The sequence below is a fragment of the Centroberyx gerrardi genome, chromosome 4 (genome assembly GCF_048128805.1).
Source record: "Centroberyx gerrardi isolate f3 chromosome 4, fCenGer3.hap1.cur.20231027, whole genome shotgun sequence".
In the NCBI taxonomy this organism is placed as follows: domain Eukaryota; kingdom Metazoa; phylum Chordata; class Actinopteri; order Beryciformes; family Berycidae; genus Centroberyx; species Centroberyx gerrardi.
The window spans coordinates 27,025,409-27,047,077 of NC_136000.1; the positions used below are offsets into that span (position 1 = coordinate 27,025,409).

At 43.0% G+C, this 21,669-nt stretch overlaps 1 protein-coding gene across 2 annotated transcripts in view; it reads right to left on the minus strand.

Moving 5' to 3' along the window:
- Positions 1-21,669, minus strand: part of jph3b (junctophilin 3b) — a 35,115-nt gene that overhangs the window by 12,256 nt on the left and 1,190 nt on the right. The window contains exons 2-4 of one of the 2 annotated variants that reach the window (XM_071921612.2): positions 11,574-11,756; positions 11,270-11,519; positions 7,402-7,767 (exon numbers count right to left, since the gene is read on the minus strand). In XM_071921612.2, coding sequence (XP_071777713.1) covers positions 7,402-7,767; positions 11,270-11,519; positions 11,574-11,756 — 799 coding nt within the window. Of the gene's footprint in view, positions 1-7,401; positions 7,768-11,269; positions 11,757-21,669 lie in introns of both variants that reach the window. The other variant, XM_071921611.2, reaches the window with a different exon arrangement.

Sequence of the window (21,669 nt, forward strand, 5' to 3'; positions counted from 1 at the left end):
AGTTCGAGGAGATACATAACGGACATTTTTCAGGCCAAGTCTGAAGGTATTTTCATGTTCACATCTGGGGAAAAAAGGTGTGACTGAGACTTCTCTCTTTGTCTCTTTTTCTCTTGCACGCATGCTGTCGATGTCTGTTTTCCATACAGTCTGTCTCTTGACTTTCTGTTGCATTACCTCCTGTTCTGTACACTCTGTCTCTCCCTCTCTTGTCATTGTGTATGAATTATGCACACAGACACACTTACACACACACACACACAAACACGCACCATTCTGCACACCTCACCTCACTTCACTTAGTGATTTCTAGGACAGTTACACAGTTGTTCGGAAAGACAGAATAACACACAGACAGACAGACAAGCAGGCTGCTCAGGGATAGGAACAGGAGAAATGACTGTCACAAAATGAGACGGAGAGAGACAGACATGTAAACACAGAGAGATGAGGGAAGGCAGACAGACAAGTAAACCAACAGATAGACAAAGAAGTAGACAGTCTAGCAAACAGAGATAATAAAATAATAATAATAGAAACCATATAAGTAAAGAATACAGTCTGAATAAATCATTGCCACATTAATTTTGAGACACTAGTATAAGACCGTCTCCTCTACACTGCATTTTACATTGTGTGCCATCAGGCCAGATTTGGTGGAAAATCTGCTGGATTGCTTTACAGCACAACGGGATATTGCTTTATGGCACAAATCAGGAAGGGGGCGCTGCTCTTCAAGCACAAACGGAGTTTAAGCTTTCAGAGTTTCCGGCAATGGCAGATGGTGGAAGTTAAAGGCCGATGGAAAAATCACTTCCAACATGTTTATCCTCTTCAGTGAAGCGGAAGAGAAAATAAACGCACCTGAAGTGATGCCAGGGAGGGGGTTTATGGGAATGATGTCTTAGTCTTGAGAAACACCAGCACTAACAAAACCACTGGTGTGAGAGATGTTCTAATTTGTTTACAGTAATTATACAAAGGTATCGCAATTAATTTCACAATGATAAATTGATGTTTAAAGTTGGACAGACAGACAGACAGAGACTGTTCAACTGTCACAGCACCAACACACACTTGTGCATGCGTCCCCCTCCTATACAAATCGACATTTGGTGACATAATCATAACAAAGACAGTCAACGTATTGTATATAACAAAGCTAAATCATGATCTATTTCAAGCTTTACACTCAAGTTGTCTCTGACTGACTCAAGCTGCGCAGAAAACCGTCTCTCATGCAGTATGGCCTATGAGGAGCGCCTGTATTTCAGTCATTTTCTGCCATTTACTTTCCAATTTGGAGCCAGCAGGCATCTCAAATGCAGTATTAGGCCTCCTGTACATCAACTACAGTCAAGCCAGGGTGGGAAATGTATCATTTTAGCGCATCATGAGATTTGATTAAAACACACTTCTCCTGTCACTATTTGTCACTATTTGGTAGACTATCAGTACTATCAGTAGCCAAAAACTACTGTGTATGATGTGTACAGTCATATGCAAACAGATAAGAGAGGAGTGGAGCAGGCTACATGCTAGGAACAATACAAAAAACGGTCAATGACGACATTACAGTGGAATTTACCATGGAACCAAAATTCTTCTTTTGTTTTTACAAACGTCAAGGAAAGCGAATGCGGGCATGAATTGACATGGTGACCTATATCAAACCCCCCGTTCAGGAGTGCCTGTCCCGTGGCAGTCCATTGACTTGTTTACTTCTGCAAAATGTGACTCAACCCTCTAAATCATGAGCGCTTGGTCATGAATTACAGTCGGGGAGAGAGGTGGATGCGTTTGCTCCGATTGAAAATTAATAAGCATCAACAAAAAAAGTTGATTTTCTCTAGGAAATGGTTCATTTATGTTTGAGTTAAACTCCGAGCCGAGATAGAATACACATTTACTATTCCTGTGATCTTACTCAGTTTAAAAAAGGTCAGTGAACATAAACAACTTTCTCTCCCAAAGCTAGAGAGCAGAGAACCGAGGCTCTAATATATTAAGCCATCAAGAGCTGGAGCTGCTCTATTAACTATGAATTGGAGGTTGATTTTGCAGGCTTATAAAAGGTTTGTTTGAGGCTTTACATCCAAACAAGCTCTGTGTCACTGTAGTAATATCTACTATGAGCCAAAATGCACCCATATCTCAGAGAAAATCACCCTGGGGAGGGTTATAGTGTTCACAAGGCCAGTCTCCCATTCACTGTCAGTGGAACTGCTCAGATCGCTTTGGCTCTCTTGTCTCCAGCTTTGGGACAGGCTTTTTCATGTTAAGCTAGCAAACAACACTTCTCATGGTCATCAAAATACCATGGAAATGTTGCTTCATGGTGGATTTTCCCTTTGTGTTCATTGCTCAAGAGGAAAGCCAAAAAATCAACAATCTGATCAGCACATACATGTATGTGCACAATAGTTAAAAGCATACTCAGAGCCAAGGCCTTCAACATGAAATTATGAAAAATTCAGGATGAACGCATTTGAGCCTCCCCATTGTTTTGGAATACTGGAGCCTGTGCAGGTACACTTTGTTACCAAAATATCAGTAAATTATTAGTTAGGTTGGGACAAACTTCACCAAAGCAAAGGTGTATTGCCAAAAAATAGTTAGAAAATCTTTTTGTAGAAACAAACAGTTGAAAGAGCAGCTTGCCACACACATCAATCGTAAACACATTTTGATTTTGAGCCCTCTCCCCAAACAGCAGTAACCTGAATTGGGTAAACCTGAGTTTATAAGGCTGACATGAATCTTTGTGACATAAATTCACAGTATAGGCTACATCATTGTAAGTAGTGTCAAACTGGTGTAAATTACATGGGGATAGGGTCTCGCAAGCACTTAAAAAAAGGGGAAAATTATGTTTTTCTGAAAATATTATTGATTTTTGTTTAAATTGGTGGTTGTTCGCTTTAAGATAATCACCAACTGGCATAGTTTACCCACCTCATATTAATTACATTGCTGTCTACTGGCAAGGATTCCATTAGATTGGTGAGTATAAATCACTCACATAAACTCTTGAAATATTCATATCTGAAGTGACCGCTCCTTATCAGGGGTGCAGGAAATGCAAAAAGAAAAAGAAAAATCGCTTTTTCACAAAAATATTCTTTTGTAAAAAATATTAGCCATGGACTTCTGGCTCTCCCCAAGACAAGGCTCCGCTCCTTGGGAGACAGAGCCTTTTCCTCTACTGCCCCTCGCATCTGGAACAACCTACCTCCCACAGTCAGAGCATTGGACAGTGTTGATCCTTTTAAATCTCTTCTCAAGACTTACCTTTTTAGAGAAGCATATCACTTATGATTGCATTGTTAGTTTTAAGTATACGTAAAACATCTTTTTAAATGGTGTTTTAATGCTGTTTTGTTTTTAAGCTGTAAAGTGCTTTGAGTCATGAGAAAGCGCTATATAAATAGAATGTTTTTATTTTTATTTATCCTTTATTTAACCAGGTGAGTCCCACTGAGATCAAAATCTCTTTTTCAAGGGAGCCCTGGGGGTGTAAATGTATTATTATTATTATTATTATTATTATTATTATTATTAAAATGCAGCTCTTGCTGATCACCAAAATCTCATTTCTATTCGACTAAACTGATTTTATGTCAAAACAGTTACTGTTACTGTTACTGTTACTATTGAACTCATTTTGACACCAAAAGTACAATAGCATACTTGACTTTCCTCAACCAAGACGCACTCCTACCATCCTAATTTGTTGCAAATGGGATAGTTAAAGCTGCACTAGGAAACTTTGCACGTTGGCGACTCCAAATGGCAATGCGAGGTAACGGTTTGACAAATTTGAACTTCATTACCCAGAAATCCTATAAGGTTCATTTGGGCAAATTGGGAGAATCTACAGCGTCTCGATATGAAACGTTCTTCTCTGTTGCAGCCCCACTTTGTGATTTAGGCTGATGAGATGTGTGTATATATAATTAAAGTGCAGCTTTATAAAATAGCCTATGCTGGTCTGAAACTCAGTGCATGTTGCATGTGAAAGTTGCGTCTCTCTTTGTGTATGTGTGCCTTTAAGAGGAGTATTGAAGGGAATAGTATAGGCAATTGAGTGACCAGTGTGTTCCTTCACCTTTAATCTTCCTGTGTCACTCTATCTCTTTCTTTCTTTGCAACTGCGTGACTCATCAGCTTAACAGTCTCAGTGCAGATGAGTTAGGTGAGCAGCTGTAGCAAGCTGCGGCCACACTGCGCTCAGTAGCAAACTGTCATCAGGGCTAATAGGATTGGATCTTCACACCCCCAGTGAACACAGCAGATGCATCCCGCTGCATCTACAGACTGCATATGTGCAGACGCAGGCATGTTCAGCAGCTGTATCCACATATGCATGTAAGCTTGTAAGCATGGGGGGAACAGCAGGTTTGTGTGTGTGTGTGTGTGTGTGTGTGTGTGTGGCAGCCTCTAGTTCAGCCTCCCCACTCTCTCTCAGGCTGCTTGCCAACACTGTTGGCATAATGCGGAAGTCTCTGTCTCTCTCTCTCTCTCTTTCTCTTACTTTCTCTTTTTTTCTGTCTTACTTTCTTAGTGTCTCTCTTTCCCTCTTACTGTCACTTTCTCTCTTTTCATCTCTCTTTTTTCTCTTCTCTCACGCATGATCTATTCTCCGCCACATGCACACACAAGGACCCCTCCCCCAACAAACACACACACACACATATATACTGTATACACACATACATAAGGTAGTTGTTGACCATGATGTCAGTGTGCAACACATTACATTATTGATCCATTCCAAGGTCAACTGCAGATAGGTCATCAATATTAACCCTAACCCTATTTCAGACAACTGGTTCAGCAACTACTCAGTCACTAAATCACTGACTAAGGCTACATTCACACTGCAGGCCTTCATGCTCAGTTACAAATTGCTACTAATATCTTTTTTTTGTTTACATCTATTCTAGGATGTAACCCAATACAAATATGAACTGAAAGGTCATGTTGAAAACACATTCATGTGCAGACTAACAATAACAAAAGACGTCACATCTGGTTTTGTACCTACGTTTCTTCTCTCTCAAACACATTTCAGTTATGGTATGTGCCTGGAAGTTTTGATTGAATTGAGGCGTCTCCCCAAATAGCAATCAAGTCCTGTCTCTTGCCCTCCATGCTAAAGGTGGTGTAGTATGTCCACTGCCACGACACTATACTGGTGAGTGACCAATGGAAGCACGTTGGAACGACTTCAATTCGTACATCCTGACAGGCTGATAAGATAACTTCTCTCCAATCGCACAGTGTGATGTAAAGTGAACGCAGAAGTCGGTCACAATCTGCAAACAACTTTACGCTGGCTCAGCCAAGCTGCCATGGGCACCAACATTATGAAAACTGTCTCAGGTAAATGATGTAAGATTTATTTGTTGTCATGGCAACGCTGACAAATTCCGATTTAAGCAGTCAAATAAAGTTGTGTGTAGGTTGCATGCCTCAGGATCTGATTTTGTACAACATATCCATGTGGTTCAGATCAGAATTGAAATAATGCAATTTCATGCAGCTTTTTGCCGATTACAAAACATCAGATCTGTGTCACATGAGGGAAAAAAAATCAGGATTGGGACACTTTCAGCTGCAGTGAAAGAGTATGAGAGTGAGAGAGTGGTGGGACAAGTCATCGCCAAGTACCATTTAAAGATCTTAAGTCCAGTGCACGGAGTCAAGCAAGTCACAAGAAGAAAGCTTGCAATCCATTTGTTAAGTTGTGTGAACACACACTGGGAATATCTTTACTTCTTCTGAGCTTTATTGTGTAAATTCTTACTTTTTCTCATCACATCATGCCACAAGTCAGAATCAAATCTTGTCTTTTAGGAATGCAAGTCAAAGAAAGGTCCAGATTATTTTCTTCTTATCATGTCAAGTCCCAAGTCAACAAATTATGTATGGCACACCATTGACCAGCACAAAAACCTTGAATCCATGCAACTTGTGTGTTATGTATAGGGATGCACAGTACCACTTTTTCATTGTTGATACCAGCTCTGTGTACTAAACTTTATGTAATGTCTGATACCAAGCACTCATTACTTTTACTGAACATTATAGACGTAAACCATTGGTTTGGGGTAATATGATAAAAAAAAAAAATTCTTTCTTAATGTTTTTAGAGAGACATCCTTCTAGGTGTGAAAAGGCATGCAATCAAGTTGCTTTGCTTTGATTTCAGATGTTACTTGTGGCTATTGGGATCATATCAGCGAAATACTAAAATTTGATAGTATCAACCTGATATTAGCCCATTATTCAGTGCTGATGACATTTGCAAAGCATCTTTCATTGGACAGAAATTCAGTTGTGGAATGGGAATGGTGTGGAGATGGCAGCCAAATAGCCTTGCTTATGTTGTATCCCTGGGCTTATCTCTGCTGTGTAATGTTATGCAACATATTTACCTTGATATTTATTTCATTTTCTTTACCAAATCTTACAACATCAATCAACAAATGAAGGTTAAAACCAGCAGCTCTGACAGCAAGCGCTGCATCTCAAAATATTCTTCCCTCTCCACATGACTACTATAACATGACCCTATAACCTGGTTCCTTAAAACAACAAGGTCTGGGCCCAAAATGGGTCATAGGCCTACTTCTGACAGGTCCCCAGATGACAAGAGCATCAATGTGTATCCATGAGTACGGGTCCCAGGACAGCAAACAAACTTTCTTCTTTGAGTCCCTGCCTTATATCCCTGTCCAAGAGTTTCTAGCTTCTGCAAAGAGGGTCAGGACACGCCCATTAACATCCTAACCCCTGTCTGAGTTCAGTGAGCAGAGTTATCGCCTAATGAGAGCCGGCTCTCATTTCCATTCAACAGAACAGCCTCATCCGAGTCCTAGCGGCCCCCAGACAGCCTCGCTTGGCTTGCTGTTTCACTTGGACCATAACCTCTTTAACCCTGCTCCGACCTTAATCCTGCTCTTAATCTGTCATTGATCTCATTTATAATGTGGTGGAACCATCCATAGACAGAGCCAACATCCCCAATGATTCAGACACATGGGGGCATGGGGGGAGACAGAGTTATTACTGCTACACTACAGGGAGAGAGAGAGATAGAGAGAGGGAGAGAGAGAGAGAGAGAGAGATGGAGAATAGTGAGACAGAATGAGAGAAACTATAGGGAGGCGAGGGTTTATAGGACCTAGACTCTATAAACCTATGAAGCTATTAGTAACATTAGTGACAGTACCAATAATACTTTCTCTATCCCCCATGACCTAGAACTGACAAGCTAACACACACACACGCACGCACGCACGCACGCACACACACACACACACACACACACACACACACACACACACACTCACACACCACCACCACCACCACCACCACCTGTGGAGTTGTAGCTACCTGGACAGTGCGATCTCAGCCTTCTGCCGGGCGATGTCGGCGGCCTTCTGCGCCCCCTCCACGGCTCGGTCCACCTTCTCCCGGATCTTGCTGGCCCGGAGCGGGATCAGGTTCTTCCTCTTGCCGCTCACCAGGATGTTCTGCTTGTACTTCCCCTCCTCTTTGGTGCCGTCGGGGAACGTGGTGCAGCCGTAGCCGTGGCGCTTGTTGCTGAGCCACTCGCCCTCGTACTGCAGCCCGTCGGAGCGCCGGCTCACGCCGAAGCCCGTCCGCTTGTCGTTCTTCCACTCCCCGCAGTACGTCTCCGTCGCCGTGGCGTCCACGTCGTCGTCGGCCACAGCCAGCTCCGCGTCCGCGTCTCCGAGGCTGGGAAGGTGAAAGGTTACGTTGGTTTGCATGGTGTCAGTATGACAGTGTCAGTACACCAATAAAATGAGCAAAAAGGTAGGCTTTTAAGATAGCAGACTAAAGGGTTGCGGCATTTGAGGATATTTCCACATCAATGGCATCAAGGTTGGAATGGTGGAAGAATGTTTGGTTTTTAGGGATGAAAGCGAAGAAACAAAAGCCACAGTGAAGGGTCATAAAATCACTTCTCACTAACCTCACTCTCTGTTACTACTTTCTCTCCCATTTTCCAGTTAATGTTTGAGCTTAAAGGCTACTGATGAGCTTGCACTACACAACGCTCTTACCTGAAGTATTTCTCGATTGTACCATCTTAGCCTCCTAAAACCCTTTCATCACCTTCCTCTGTATCTCGACCATTTCCCTCCCTTCTATGACCCGGTGCTAACTAAAACACAGGCTCTTCTGGAGTGAAGAGTCTGCTGTTTTAAAACAAGCCAATGGACTCAAGCTGAAAATAATGCAATTAATCTGGGGCAGTTCTTTTAGTTAGTCTGTTTCAAAAGTACAACCAGGGTTGTAGTCAAGTCCAACTCAAGACCAGCACAATGATTTGGTCCATTCCAAGTCAAGACCAAAACCGAATCTGGTCTGAGTCAAAATCAAGACCGAGTATGGTAGAGTCCGAGCAGGACTCAAGATGAAGTCAAGATGAAGACCAGCAAATCAAGTCTTTGTTTTATGACTACAGTATACCTGTTGTGGTAAATTAAATATTATTTGATTGCATTTCAATCACACTTATGATAGCCTACTCGACTGAAAGGAAAAATGTGGCTAAGCAATTGTTATTTTTTAAATAAATGCCAGATTTCAAATCAAGAATTCGTCAATACTTGAAAGAACGAACTTCTCAAGAAAGCAAGAACAGAGAACATCTTTACAGTTAGACATGGACTGTGTGCTTGAGGCTGCATGATCAATTAAGACACACAGGTGTTCATTTTTCATGTTTCAACCCGCTCTGTATTATAGCGCAGTTTATTTGTGCCAACTAGTTTGGACACGATGCGTCGTTCTGTCAGTGAATCTTGGGGCTTCCCTTTCATTCACATTGGTCAAGTCACAATCTGATACATCCTCGATATTTTGAGGTTGGCAAGTAAACTTCCACAATCTTTATTTGTGCTCTGTTGTTTTTTGGTTTGCAGTCATACATACATATTTCATGAACAGCACGAAGCACCATAATCCTAGATACATCACACCTTCACACCTTCACACCCTCTACCCCCTCTTCCACTGCTCCCTTTTTGTGTCACTATTGATCCCCAAAGGAGATTTTCTTTTCTCTTCCCCTCCACAGGGAGGTCAGTTGGTTGAGATTCAGTGTCTTGCTAAAGCAGGATTCAACGCTGACGATTGCTTCTACTTGCCTGGTTGAGCCAGTAGGTCAGATTTCTACTTGCCCTTCATATGTTTTCACTGGCCCGGCAGGCAAAAATGACAATAAGTATTTTTCATAAATGTAAGTAATTTATTACTATAAAATGTTCCTAATATTAACACCAAAATGACAAAAATCACCAACACAAAAGTAAATGATTGACTGTGAAATGTAGGTAATGTATATGTAGGGACACTGTAATGACCTTTGAAATGTAGGACTTTTAACAACTGTAGAAGCTTCTCTGTAAATGTTACCAGCAGTAACATGGAAAAAAACACAAGTGTTTGTGGGAGTGGAAATTCATGAGGCTGATAAGTCTCTCCATTCATCAGTCTTGCCAATACATTAATCAGACCTGATAAGCCGCTGTCAGCCACGTTGCCAACAAACAGGCTAAGTGCTGGTGACTCTTGTTGTGGTCATCGAGTGTGTGCTTGCGGTAATTGGTGCCTTTAAAAATAAGCCAGCTCAATCCGCCGTACTCGGAATTTGACGACAAGTGTTTCAATTAATGTAAGACGGCTTCACCATTCTCAACCTAAGGAAACTGTTGTTTCCACAACGAAAGAAACAGCCTTTTACTTTTCGCTTTGTAAAGTACCCACCAGTATGTCCGCTCACTGACTAACTCTGAGCTGGCATCCAATATGATTGGTTAGAAAAGGCAAAAAAGACTGAAGAGTGGGCCAACGGCAGAGCAGAGAGGCAAAGCTTATTACCAATTATTGACCAATTAACTGGCCTAGATCAACTTCCTAGAGGCCCTGGGCCATCTCAGGCAATCCTAATAGTCAAACCATGCCAAAGACACTTAAACAGAGCAGATGCTTGTTGCTACGTGGGCTTCAACCCAGGTCCTCCAGTTGAAGGACGGTTTCCTCTCTCACAACTCCACCCTGCTACCTTCCTCCACTACCGCCCCTCTTCCTCTCCTCCCACCTTTCTCCCCACTTTTATTCTGATTCCTGTATAACCTGATGGTAGAGTTGACATCTGAAACACTGGATGTCAGTGCACTCAACCCAACCTCACCCCAACCTCATTCTTAAAGGGATACCTAGGCATTTAGAATTTGAATTGGTTCTTCACCACACATCTTTCACATTGTGGGGAAAAACTCTCTCCATTTGTCATCCAGTGTTTATGATTGTTAGCATTTCCCATCTTATCAAGTGGCCACAGCTAGCTGCAAGTTAACAAGTGATAGGCAAATCGCCCAAACAATGTGTTGGATGAAGAAAAATAAGCTACTACCCAGCAAATGATTGACACTGAATAGATGAATTGGAAACTTGTGTAAAAACAGCACCAAAATAACAGTTTAGACGACATCCGTAGTCGTCCATAGCTGCTACCTGAACCTACATATCTTTCTGTTATCAGTTCAAAATCGTTTCCACAGCTGTTTTGATATGGATTTTTACTGTGCCAGGACATATTGTGAAAATGTTGTGCTCTTTTGGGTTTATGTTGAACTTCACCACCTCCTGCACAATGCTGTTCTTTAAATCTTAATGCTGGGTAAAATTCCAAATATCAAGGTACTCCTAACATCTCCCCAGCCAATGTATGTTGCCTGCGAGGGTTGATATTTGAGGCAGTACATGAGAGATTAGATTCATTTTAGCCTTTTCCCTCTAGCACTTCTTTTCCTCTACCTGTTATCTGTCCGCTTTTCCCTCACCTCATCCTCTTCTTCTATCCCTTCCATTAACTGATAGCGGAGTTGAGGTCTGAAGTGGCGGATAACATGACAGCCTGAGGTTGATTCATTGAATAAGACAACAATGCAACAACAGCAAAGCAGTTAAGATTTCTTGAAGACAATGCAGAAGTTCAGCTATTGCGAGACCTGCGTTATCTTCACTTGTGCCTGTGAACAGCTGGAAAACTGGATGGAGGAATTAATAACACTGTGCTCATCCCAGCAGGGTTAGTCCCCCAACCCTTCAGTTGGGGTACAACCTCACTAACCCCTAGGCCATCCTGCCACTCCACTGGTGGTAGAGCTTGAATACTAAAGTACTACCAAAAATATGAACCCTCCCTATCATCTGCATGCATTATTACCTGATAGTAGAATTGATATCAGAGGCGGCGGAAGACACAGTACTCATCCCGGCCTCGCTCCTGAACGAGCTCTGCTTGGACCTCTGGGAGGCCAGCGAGCTCCTGGACTCCGACTTCCTCAACTTGAGGCCGGACAGGATGGACCTGCGGAACAGCCCGCCCTTCCTCTTCCCCTTCAGCAGCTCGGCCTCGCTGTGAGCCGTCAGCACGAAGCCCCCTCGCGACACCGCGGGGCTGCTGCCGCCGCTGCCTGTGCTGCACATGGAGACGCTGGTGGTCAGGGTGCCGGTAACGGGAGGAGGACCCGGAACCACCGCCCCGGTCCGGTCCAGCAGAGCTGTGCCGTTGCTGTGCTCCGAACCGGAGCGGAGGGAGTTTATGGAGGTGCGGAGCGGCGAGCGGATGACGGCCGCCATGCCGTAGGGGACGCTCTGACGCACGCCGTAGCCGTGCCGCATGCCGCCCACCCACTGGCCCTGGAACGTACCTGGAGAGAGACCAGAACAGATCTTACACCAGGTTTTATATACATTTTATACAGTATTAAGCCAGTACACAAGGTGCTTCTGTTATACATGGGAAAAGTACGGCTCCTGGATGTAGAAAAGTCTTCGAGGAACCAAAGTGCTGCTACAGGTCACTTCAAAGTTTGTGTAAAGCTCTACCTATATTTCATACAGATATATCTCTGCAGTAAGTGAGGAGGGATGGAGATTATTGATGTTTTGAAGCAGTTTCTCGCTGTGAACTCAGTATCAGTTGAATTCAGTATCACTTACGAATCATTGGAGAATCAGCTCTGTTGAAAAGCATAAAGCATCACATTTGTAATCTCAGCCAAATTTGCACTACACTGAGTGGATACTCAACATAGTTACCTTTATACAGCTGTAATCATACAGAATGCCAATGTTGAGAGCAGATTTTTTTATTTATATTGATGTTTATTGTATATTTTTGTTGAGCTGTAAGTCTTCTGTAATACATGACCTCCACTGTCTCCTTTTCACTATGCATGAGATACCTGTATGTCCTTGTACTGTGTCACTTAGCATAACACAGCAGTGTATTACCACAATCAATTCCTTGTGCGTCTTTATGTACTGTGTGTGTACAGTTCTACTTTTGATGAATTGTGCTAAAACAGCTGAGAAGTAGAGCATGTGTGTGGCTTCCTTCTGTCAGTCCATCTATTTCCATTCATCCACATCATCTCTCCATGCACTACCCGCACTCAGTGCTGCATAATAGTCCCTGCATCTCCATGCTGCTGAAAAGTAGGGCATCTGTGTGTGTGTGTTTCCATCATTCCCTCTTTCTCTCCCTGACACACACACACACAAACGGAAGTGTGTGTTCCAATCCAATACGAGTGCAAGTGATCCATCCCGCCTGCCCATATCTCTGATGTAACGGCACTCTGATTCATTCTGTACGAACGCACTCGCACTAACTAAACTACATGCCCATATAAGGACTGCAACCACGTTCTCTGTTTCTATTACAATTACTGCTCTTCTCTCTCATTGTCAGTACCCCTACACACACACACACACACACACACACACACACACAAGCAGGCACACACACACACACTTCCCTTGAGTGGGCTCAAGTGTCAGTGAAGTGGGCAGTGCTGAATGAAGCCAATCCCCACCATACTTGCTTACATCCAAACACACACACACTCACACAAACATACACTGTTGCTAAAACCTTCAGGTGAGTGAGAAGTGGTATTGCATCTGGGTCTGCCCTTTGTCATTGCGATGATATGCTGTCTTTTATCCCACACACACACACACACACACACACACACTCACAAACGCAGACACAGACACACACAAGCTGTGTCATAGACAGATGGCCAGCACATCTGGTCAGGCCTTTGTAATCACGTCAGTACACAGCTGTAAGACCATATGATAGACAGATCAAAGAACACACACATACACATACACACACACACACACACACACAAACAAACACCCATGCAACAACGTGACAGGATTACCATTCCATTAAATGACCGTCAGAAAGCTTGAGTAGGAGAGCCAGACAGAGGGCAGTGGAAAAAGAGAGAGACAGTTTTGAGAATCCAGAGAGAGAGAGAGAGGAAGAGAGGAGGAGAGAAAGACAGATAGAAGAAGAGAAAACATCACCTGTGTCTCTGTGTAAGTTACAGTTTCTGCTGACAGTGCAGAAAGAGTTACTCAGATGGAGAAACAGAGAATCAAAGACCTGCCTGTCTGTCTGTCTGTCTGGCTACCTGTCAGTGAATGTAACAGATTACAATGACATTTTCGGTAATCAGATTACTGTAATGTTGCTATTTGTAATGAGTTACCCCCAACCCTAATGCACAGTTTAAGAAGACATACAGTAAAACCCAACCAGTGTTCACAACTTGCCTCATATGGCTTAGTGGCTGCTCAAAATTGATTTTCTCCGTATACATAAAAATGTCAAAAAAACAGTAGACATTTGTGAGTCTCTTGAGACATACAATATTCAATATTTAATTGTCGGGATGGTGTGAAGAAGCTTATGCCCTATGAACAAGAGGAGGGATATATGCACATCCCAATGACAATTTTGTGTAGTAACTTAGAAGGAATCATGAAAAAGGAGAACTAGTGGTCATAATTCTTCCTTTTTTCTTATCGTGATTCCCATCCAAGAGCATGTGTGAGTGTCTGGTATGGAAAACCTGAAGCGCTCCCCACACAGTTTTCTCTTCAAATATGTTGGAGCGTTGGAAGCAGTGTGTGTGACTTTCTCCTTTTTCATGATTCCTTGGAAGCCTATATCCCACCCTTAACTCTGCAACGCTTGAATAAAATATTTAGTGGAGTACCAAGGTCTGCCTTTTCAATGTCTGCCTGGCGCTCTCCATGGTGCTGAAACATACAATCTGAGAAGTGAGCAGTTAGGGGGATGAGTACCCATCAAAATCAAACCCATTCACCCAACAGAGTTTTACGAGATATTGGAGCAAGACATGGAAACTCTAGGAAACATGAGCGTCTGCTAGAGTGAGGTACAAATGATGGCTGTACCTTTTGGACAAAAAGGCACAAGGGTGTACCTTTTTTTTCCTGACATTGCTCACTTACTTCTCATCATATTATTACTATAAACCTGTCACAGCCCTGTTGAAGAAATAGACTACTGGCTATATAAAGGCCACGACCCCCCCGGCCTACAGTTGCGAGGAGAATCCGCTGCACAACTCGCACGCCAAAAACGATTTCACTGATTCCGCCTGGAGGCCAACAGGAAGCGCTCTGACATCATATGGGCATATATAGCCTAGCGCGGGGGGGCAACGAGGCAGCGGCGCGGAAAGAGTTAACGTGGAAAGATCAAAGCCGCGGAAACATCACAGCGGCACAGTGATTTGATCACGCGCCAAGCCCCGGGCTGAATTCATAATCGTCTCTTTAACAAATGCGCGCCTCTCCTCTCCGTTTCTAGGTTAAAAAACCATCTGTCTCTTAGGGTCTGTATTTCATTGTAAGGAAACAGCACTAGGAGACACATGTCAAAATCTGCATATTCTGCTTGTTATTGGGAACTCTACTGCTTTTTCTTCTTGCGGGGTCTATTTTCAAGAAATGAGACCACTATTCACGCCTAGCATCCTCGTGAAAATGTCTCAATTCTTGCACTTCATGTTCAGGAGGAGTCATGGTCTATAATTTGTGTGCTTCTATATTATCGTCATTGTGGCCTAAAGGCTACTAGCTGACACCTCAACATATCGACTTTTAAATCCCAGCAGTGAGAATGAGAGAGCACGGTGTGAGAGAGGCGGTGAAGGAGTTGAAATTGGTGATTTTATATGAATTATTAATATCTTGTTTCACCTAGTCAGCACTTGCACGTCGGCGGAGTGTCTGTGTTTGTGTGTGTGTGTGTGTGTGCGTGTGTGTGAGAGAGAGAGAGAAATGGGGAGGGAGAGTAATATTACACAAGGACAAGGCTCGGGCAGAAGGAGCGGCCTCCATCTGAACCTGTGAAACTGACCCTTAAACTCAACACCATTTTGTCTTTTTGTGCCTCTGGTCATATTCGCCGTTGGAGCTTTCAGTGGCAGCCATGTTAGTTCCTCAGTTTAGAAAGTTGGGCGTCTCACCATACCAATATTATGGGGAGATTGTGGCAACATGGCGACCCAAGTGCACCCTGGACAAACTCCCTCTGTCATTAGCATGTTGAGTTAGCGCTGTATCAGCACTGATGCGGGGCAGACTTCCAAGTTAGATGTTTGGGGTTTTCATGTTTCAGACAGCGCCGCTAATCCTCACTACAGACATTAAACCACTCCCATTACATAAGCTAATGCCTGCTGTATACAGCGGGGTTGTGGTGGAGGATGTGGGTATTAGCCAAAAAAAAAACACTGAAGCGGAATGGAAGTTAGTGATACTTCTGAATGCTTTCTTTATTGTGGAATTGAATTGCATCTGAGGGAAAGATGTGGATGCACAACTGCTGAGTAGGTGGAAGTTCCCTTGACCCACCATCCAGTATCACTAGACTAACACATGGGTATAATGGGCGTTATCTTCTTAGAGAGAAGCAGATACAATGTACTACACATACTGTACATGTGTGTGCCCTTGACTACCACTGGATTTATATTCCAGTTTCACATGCTATTCAGAATGATAGTATGATAGTGTAAGGTACAGATGCTGTCTAAACTCATCCTGTAAGAAATAGACAGAGAGAAATAAGAGAGGCAAGCAGAACTTTGCCAGGACAACCCAGAAGATAAAAGAGCCGTACACAGGCAGACAGAAAGACAGGTGGTAACAAAAGACAAGCAAACAGACAGGCGGGAAGCCATACAGACAGGCAGGCCAGATAAACAGCCAGACAGACACATAGCAGACACACGGACAGATAGGTAGGCTGGACAGGCACACAGACAGACTAGCTAAACTGTGGCAAAATCAACACTGAAAGCAAGGTAAGTCAGTTAAAAGCTAAACCTCCGCCTGCTTAAATCACTGTGTGGGAACGTTATCCGTTTAAGAGATTTTGCCTGGGCCTTTTTTCTGCCTGAGTCTTTCAGATTTTCCATTTGAGGATTATTTATCTGGTAAAAATTTCATAGAAAAGGTTCATCATAACATGGTGATGTTTCATTGCCCTGAACATTCGTAAAATGACTCCACCTTAGCTAGACGTTTTGCAGTTTTGCTGGTTCGATGTGTTTATGGTATTGACTGACTCTCAGTCCTATCTGTCTTTCATATCTTACTTCAAGGAGAATACCGCTCAATGTAGGAATTCATATATCCCATGTAAACATGACCAACTCTATCGAAATGCCAATGGGCTATCTTGACTTATACCCATTTGATTCCCTAAATAAATTGCATTTAAGGGAAGGGAGGCAAAATGTACAGCTCGAAATGGCTGTGAATGGCAGCTAGGATGTCAAGTGACAAGCAAGGATATTACATCTGTTTTGTAATAAAGATGTAAAGCCTGGACCCTTGATAATGAAGGGGAGACTGACTTTATGGACTTTATGTTTGAGTTGTTTATGAAGTGAGACTGCAATCTTATTGTGTTTTTCACTGTCCCTTCTTTGTACTCTATGTTATGCCCCTTGTTCCATGCATTAATGTTGTGTAACTATGCATCTAAGCTAGGTTGGCAAGGAGGCGTTGTGGTTAGAAAGAAGGTCCTGTAACTGGAAGGTCGCAGGTTTGATCCCTTTAACAGCCCATGTGTACATCAACATCCATGAGTTCTGCTAAGTGTCCTTGAACAAGACACCGTTCCCCTACCTGCTCACTCTAAAACACCAAATCAGATTCTTGGTACATGTAATAGACTTATCACTTAATAGTTTATCTGAGCAAAGAGCAACACGCCAACTGGGCACCGATCTGTAGCAACACAACCTACTTAGAGACTGCAAAGCTTTGTCAAGGACGGACGTACGCCTACAAGACAAACAAGCAAAGTCTTTGCAGCATGGCATACCAGCCACAGGTGACCAGTGTCAAGACCACAATTTGTCACAAGTCTTTGGAAACTATTTGTGATACTTTTGAAGTAAAACTCTTTTCTATGAGGTAGGTCAGCTAGAGAATGTACGGATCCAATCTCTTGCTCAAGGACACTTCAGCAGGGCGGATGCTTGCTGTGAAGGGGGCTTGAAAATTCTGTCTTATAAGTCTACGTCTGCCTGACACCACTGTAAAAACATCTAAAAAAATGCCAAGAGGGTGGTTCCAGGATGCTGCAATTTACTGTTGAGCTCTCCGGAGCTGTCGTGGGCCACATTCAACCAGGCGTCTGTGATAGCAAGTGTCTCGACATAACTGCTGACATAACCGCTCTCACGCTTTTGCTCTTAGCATCTGAGTAAAGTCGAGTTCGTCTAGGGCGGCACAAGGGATATTCAAGTCAGATCCTGTGTGTTTGACACTGTATGGTGGCATATTAGCCAGGCAGACACAACAACTACTACAGCTGCTATAATCTGTTGCTGCTCTGTCCTTGTACACGGCGGCAGTAGTAATCTCTCCCTCTGCCTGTGTGACTCACTTCATCTCTCACCGTAATGATTACTGAATCCCTCTATCGCTCTCTTTTCATCTTTCTACTTCTGTCTCTCTCTCTCTCTGTTTCTCTCTCTCTCTCTCTCTCTCTGCGGTTGGTAATCAGTCAGCTTAGCTCTTCATCTCAGTAAACACCATTAGCCTGGCCGGCCAAACCAGCCAATCAGAGCCCAGGAGAGCCGGCTGGGCGGCCAATAGCAGCGAGGAACACTGAGTCCCTCGTGACACGCTGACCTGCTGCATGTCGGCGAGCGTTGCTATGGAAACCCTACTGTACAGAGCGGCTCCACGGAAACGCAGTGGAGCGAGGGAGGAGAGAGAGAGAGAGGTAGGAGGAGAGGAGAAAAGCGAGGGAGGGAGAGAGGGAGGTTGGCAAATGGAGGAGAGGAATGAAAAAAAACAAACAGCGGTGATAAGATAGAGGAGGAGTGTTTCCTAGAAATGTGGCATCAGGTGTAGTTGGAGGGGAGATTAGGACAGGCCGTCAATTTAGACCTGACTGTGGGAAACGTGGCTGACACAGTGCGCTCCCAAACTACGTGGGCAGCAGAACATCTTTGAATGTTTTGGCTCCCTGCTCTTATTGCTTTGGATGTGACAGAGCCCCGAGGTTAGAAAGGTAGACTGTCAGCTTTAATCTGAGAGCCGCCCCTATTCAGCCGCATCAGATGAACAGTTAAAGAACTGTGGCCTTTTCGCGATCAAGTTCATTTCAGAGTGCCAAAGGTACTTACACAGATTAACATCATATTCAACCATGTAGTCATGTTTATTAAGCAATCAAATAGTCTTAATATGTGATGACTTCTATAGTCCTCAACCATCATCTTAATTTCAGGGGTTCTTCGGAGCCTTTTTGCATTTCAGTGTATCCTTCTATTGAACTCTTGGGAAATTAGTGGTGAGAACACAATTCATCTTGACGCCCTATAGCAGGAGCATTATGGTCGGGAGCTGGTTTAATAACTTGGACCTTTATTTACTGGTAGTTGTTTAACCAGTCATATGTTGCACCACTGTAATTTGAAGTCAAGCCTTGTCCACAGATGCAGGAGGCAGAGAAGTGCATCTGAAGATGAGAGGCTGGTGACATTTATAGGTTCCAGACATTTTGCACATTAAATATTCCTTCAGTGTAAAGCTGATAGTTTGCACTATAAACTCAAAGTCATTGCATTATTTCAAAACCAAAGTGATATGATTATAGAAGAAAAGTGCATTCCCTTTTCAATTCATTTTTAGAGTTCAGTGTAGCTATAAAACTGTAATAACAACATGGCTGTCTCCCACAGTTGTTTTCATTATTAAAAACATCTGTTCTCAGCAGACATACATAAACACACTAAATGACCTTTAGGCGGCTTATAGCCATCAGGACTGACTTTCAGTCGGCACAGATGATCTTGTGGTGTGTGAGGGTTAAGGACATGAATGTCTTACCTCCTGATCCAATCAGGATATCACAATTGTTTGATTTTTATGACTTGAACCTGGACAATCCTTGAGGTACTCTTGAAATCTGAAGGGAAAACTATGGCACACAATGCCCGTTCATTTAAAGTAAAGGGAGAAGTCCCGCCTTCATGTTAAAGCAGCTGAACGATTGGTCAAATAGTATGTGTCTTGACCAAATAGCTATTTTATGTACACAGAGAAAAAATGATTGGTCGAAAAGAGGAAACGAGCGTCGACTCTGTTCAGTTTAGACTCAGTCATTGGCTGACACCCGATCCAACTCTCAAACTAGTCGAGTCGAGGAATCAATACAGAGAGTGTGGAAAGAAAAATGCTGCACTTCCATATTTGTTTGCGTGTTTCAATAGCATTAGAGCTTGCGTTTTTGACAAATTTGTGTGCTGTGTGTTGTTAGCACTCCAGTAGTGTGTAAGCTTCGTCTTTACCTCATCATGCGTGAGCCTCGACAACACAAGACAAGTCCTGTACTGTAGTCATGTAGTGTGACCCCAGCCTTACCAGGACTAACTGCAGTTCTAAAAACTTCCTGCCTCTGGCCTGTCTAAGGTTTCACACTGGCACCGTCTAAACCGGGCTAACACCGACTTTAGCCTAGCTTAACTAGCCCTGCTCTGGAGCAAGTTTAGCCATGACTTTTGAAGAACACAGCCCCGGGCTAAATGATAGGCTACAGGGTGAAAAGAGACTAAATTAGCCCAGAGCTAAAGATAACCCAGGGATAAAAAGGTGCAGTGTGAAAATCACTAGAAAGAGAGAAAGAGAGAGATGTTAATGGTGGTTAAGTCAGTTAGCCACAGCAAGGTGAAGCTTATACTACAGACAATACTGTAGCAGTACATCACACAGATCATGATTATAGAAGACACATTCCCTCTTGGGACACTTAAGTATTTCTCAATTTAATCCTATTAAAGTCTATTCTGTCCTGTCCCTGTTTTCTTTATTTTCAATTCTGCTTTGTTTCCTCCTCCGGCTCGATCAGCTCCTCTCTCTATGAAAGGCATCATTTTACATAAATTTGATCACCTCATAGATTTATATAAAGGACATACGTATGCTGTTACAATAAGGACACTGTGTACTGGAGTCATCTCACTTGGGGAGCTTGATAAACACTCATAACTAGGCCAATCTCTGCTGCATTTACAGTATGTGGGTTCAAATACTTCACAGAGCTACAGTGCCTCTCACACACATCCCTCTCATCCTTCTCATCACTTTATTTTTGCTGTTCGTTTTTGTCTTTCCCACATCCTCCTCTTTCTCGTATGTTGCCGTAACACACTCACATCCTCAGATTCACAGTATCTCTCATAATAATCAAATCATCATTATCATATGATGATTACCATCCGTCCATTCCATCCTTCCATTATCTGTCCATCATTTCATTGATCCATCAACATGTACATCTGTTGATCCTTCTATCCCTCCCTCCATCCATCCATCCCATCTGTCTATTTATCAAGCTGACTTCTTCTCCTTTGTCCTGATTCAACCCTTCTAGCCAGTCTGGTCTGAGGATATTGTAGGGCCGCTCAGGACAGTTTGTGTGCGCGCGTGTGTGTGTGTGTGTGTGTGTGCGTGTGTGTGTGTGTGTCCAGACTGGCATTGTATAAGGGCCTGCTAGTTGTAGAGTTATGTAACAAGGCTTTAACTGCATGTATGCTACTGTCAGCCACTGTTGCTCAACTCACACACATACCACTAGGTTTGATGTGTGTGCATTTTGTCTGTTTTTGTATGTGTGTGTGTGAGTGTGTATGGGTGTGTGTGGGTAAGTCTGCGCAGGCATCTGCGTGTGTCTGTATGTTTTATACTGGAATGCATATGGTATGTGTCTCATTAACAATGACTGAATTGCTAATCTTAGAGACGCAAAATGTGCATTGATAGCATTTATTTGGATTTCACTTGAAAGGCTCTGCACTGATGCTCAAAAGATATTCTAAAAAAATAAATGGAAGGTCCTTTAAAATATGTTTGAAAGTGTAAATTGGCTTGAATTTTATGTAGTGAAGGAGAAATGATTTTGATTTTGATATTATTTTACCTGAATGGATATTATTTCAGCTTTTTACTGCAGTCAAATGAAAGATAAAAAGGTATTGTGAATGACAGATATATCACATTGCATCAAATTGCAATGCTTATTGTACTGGAAAACACTTAAACTGGCAACATTATCTTATCCTGGCCAATTATAAGTGTCATGTTAACACTGCATTGGGATGTTTCTGGCAATTTCCACCATGAGATGCTTGCTTTGGCCATTGTCTTTTCCAGACTAGGACGGTAGGACGATTGAACACATCTCAATCCCCTTTATTAATACCT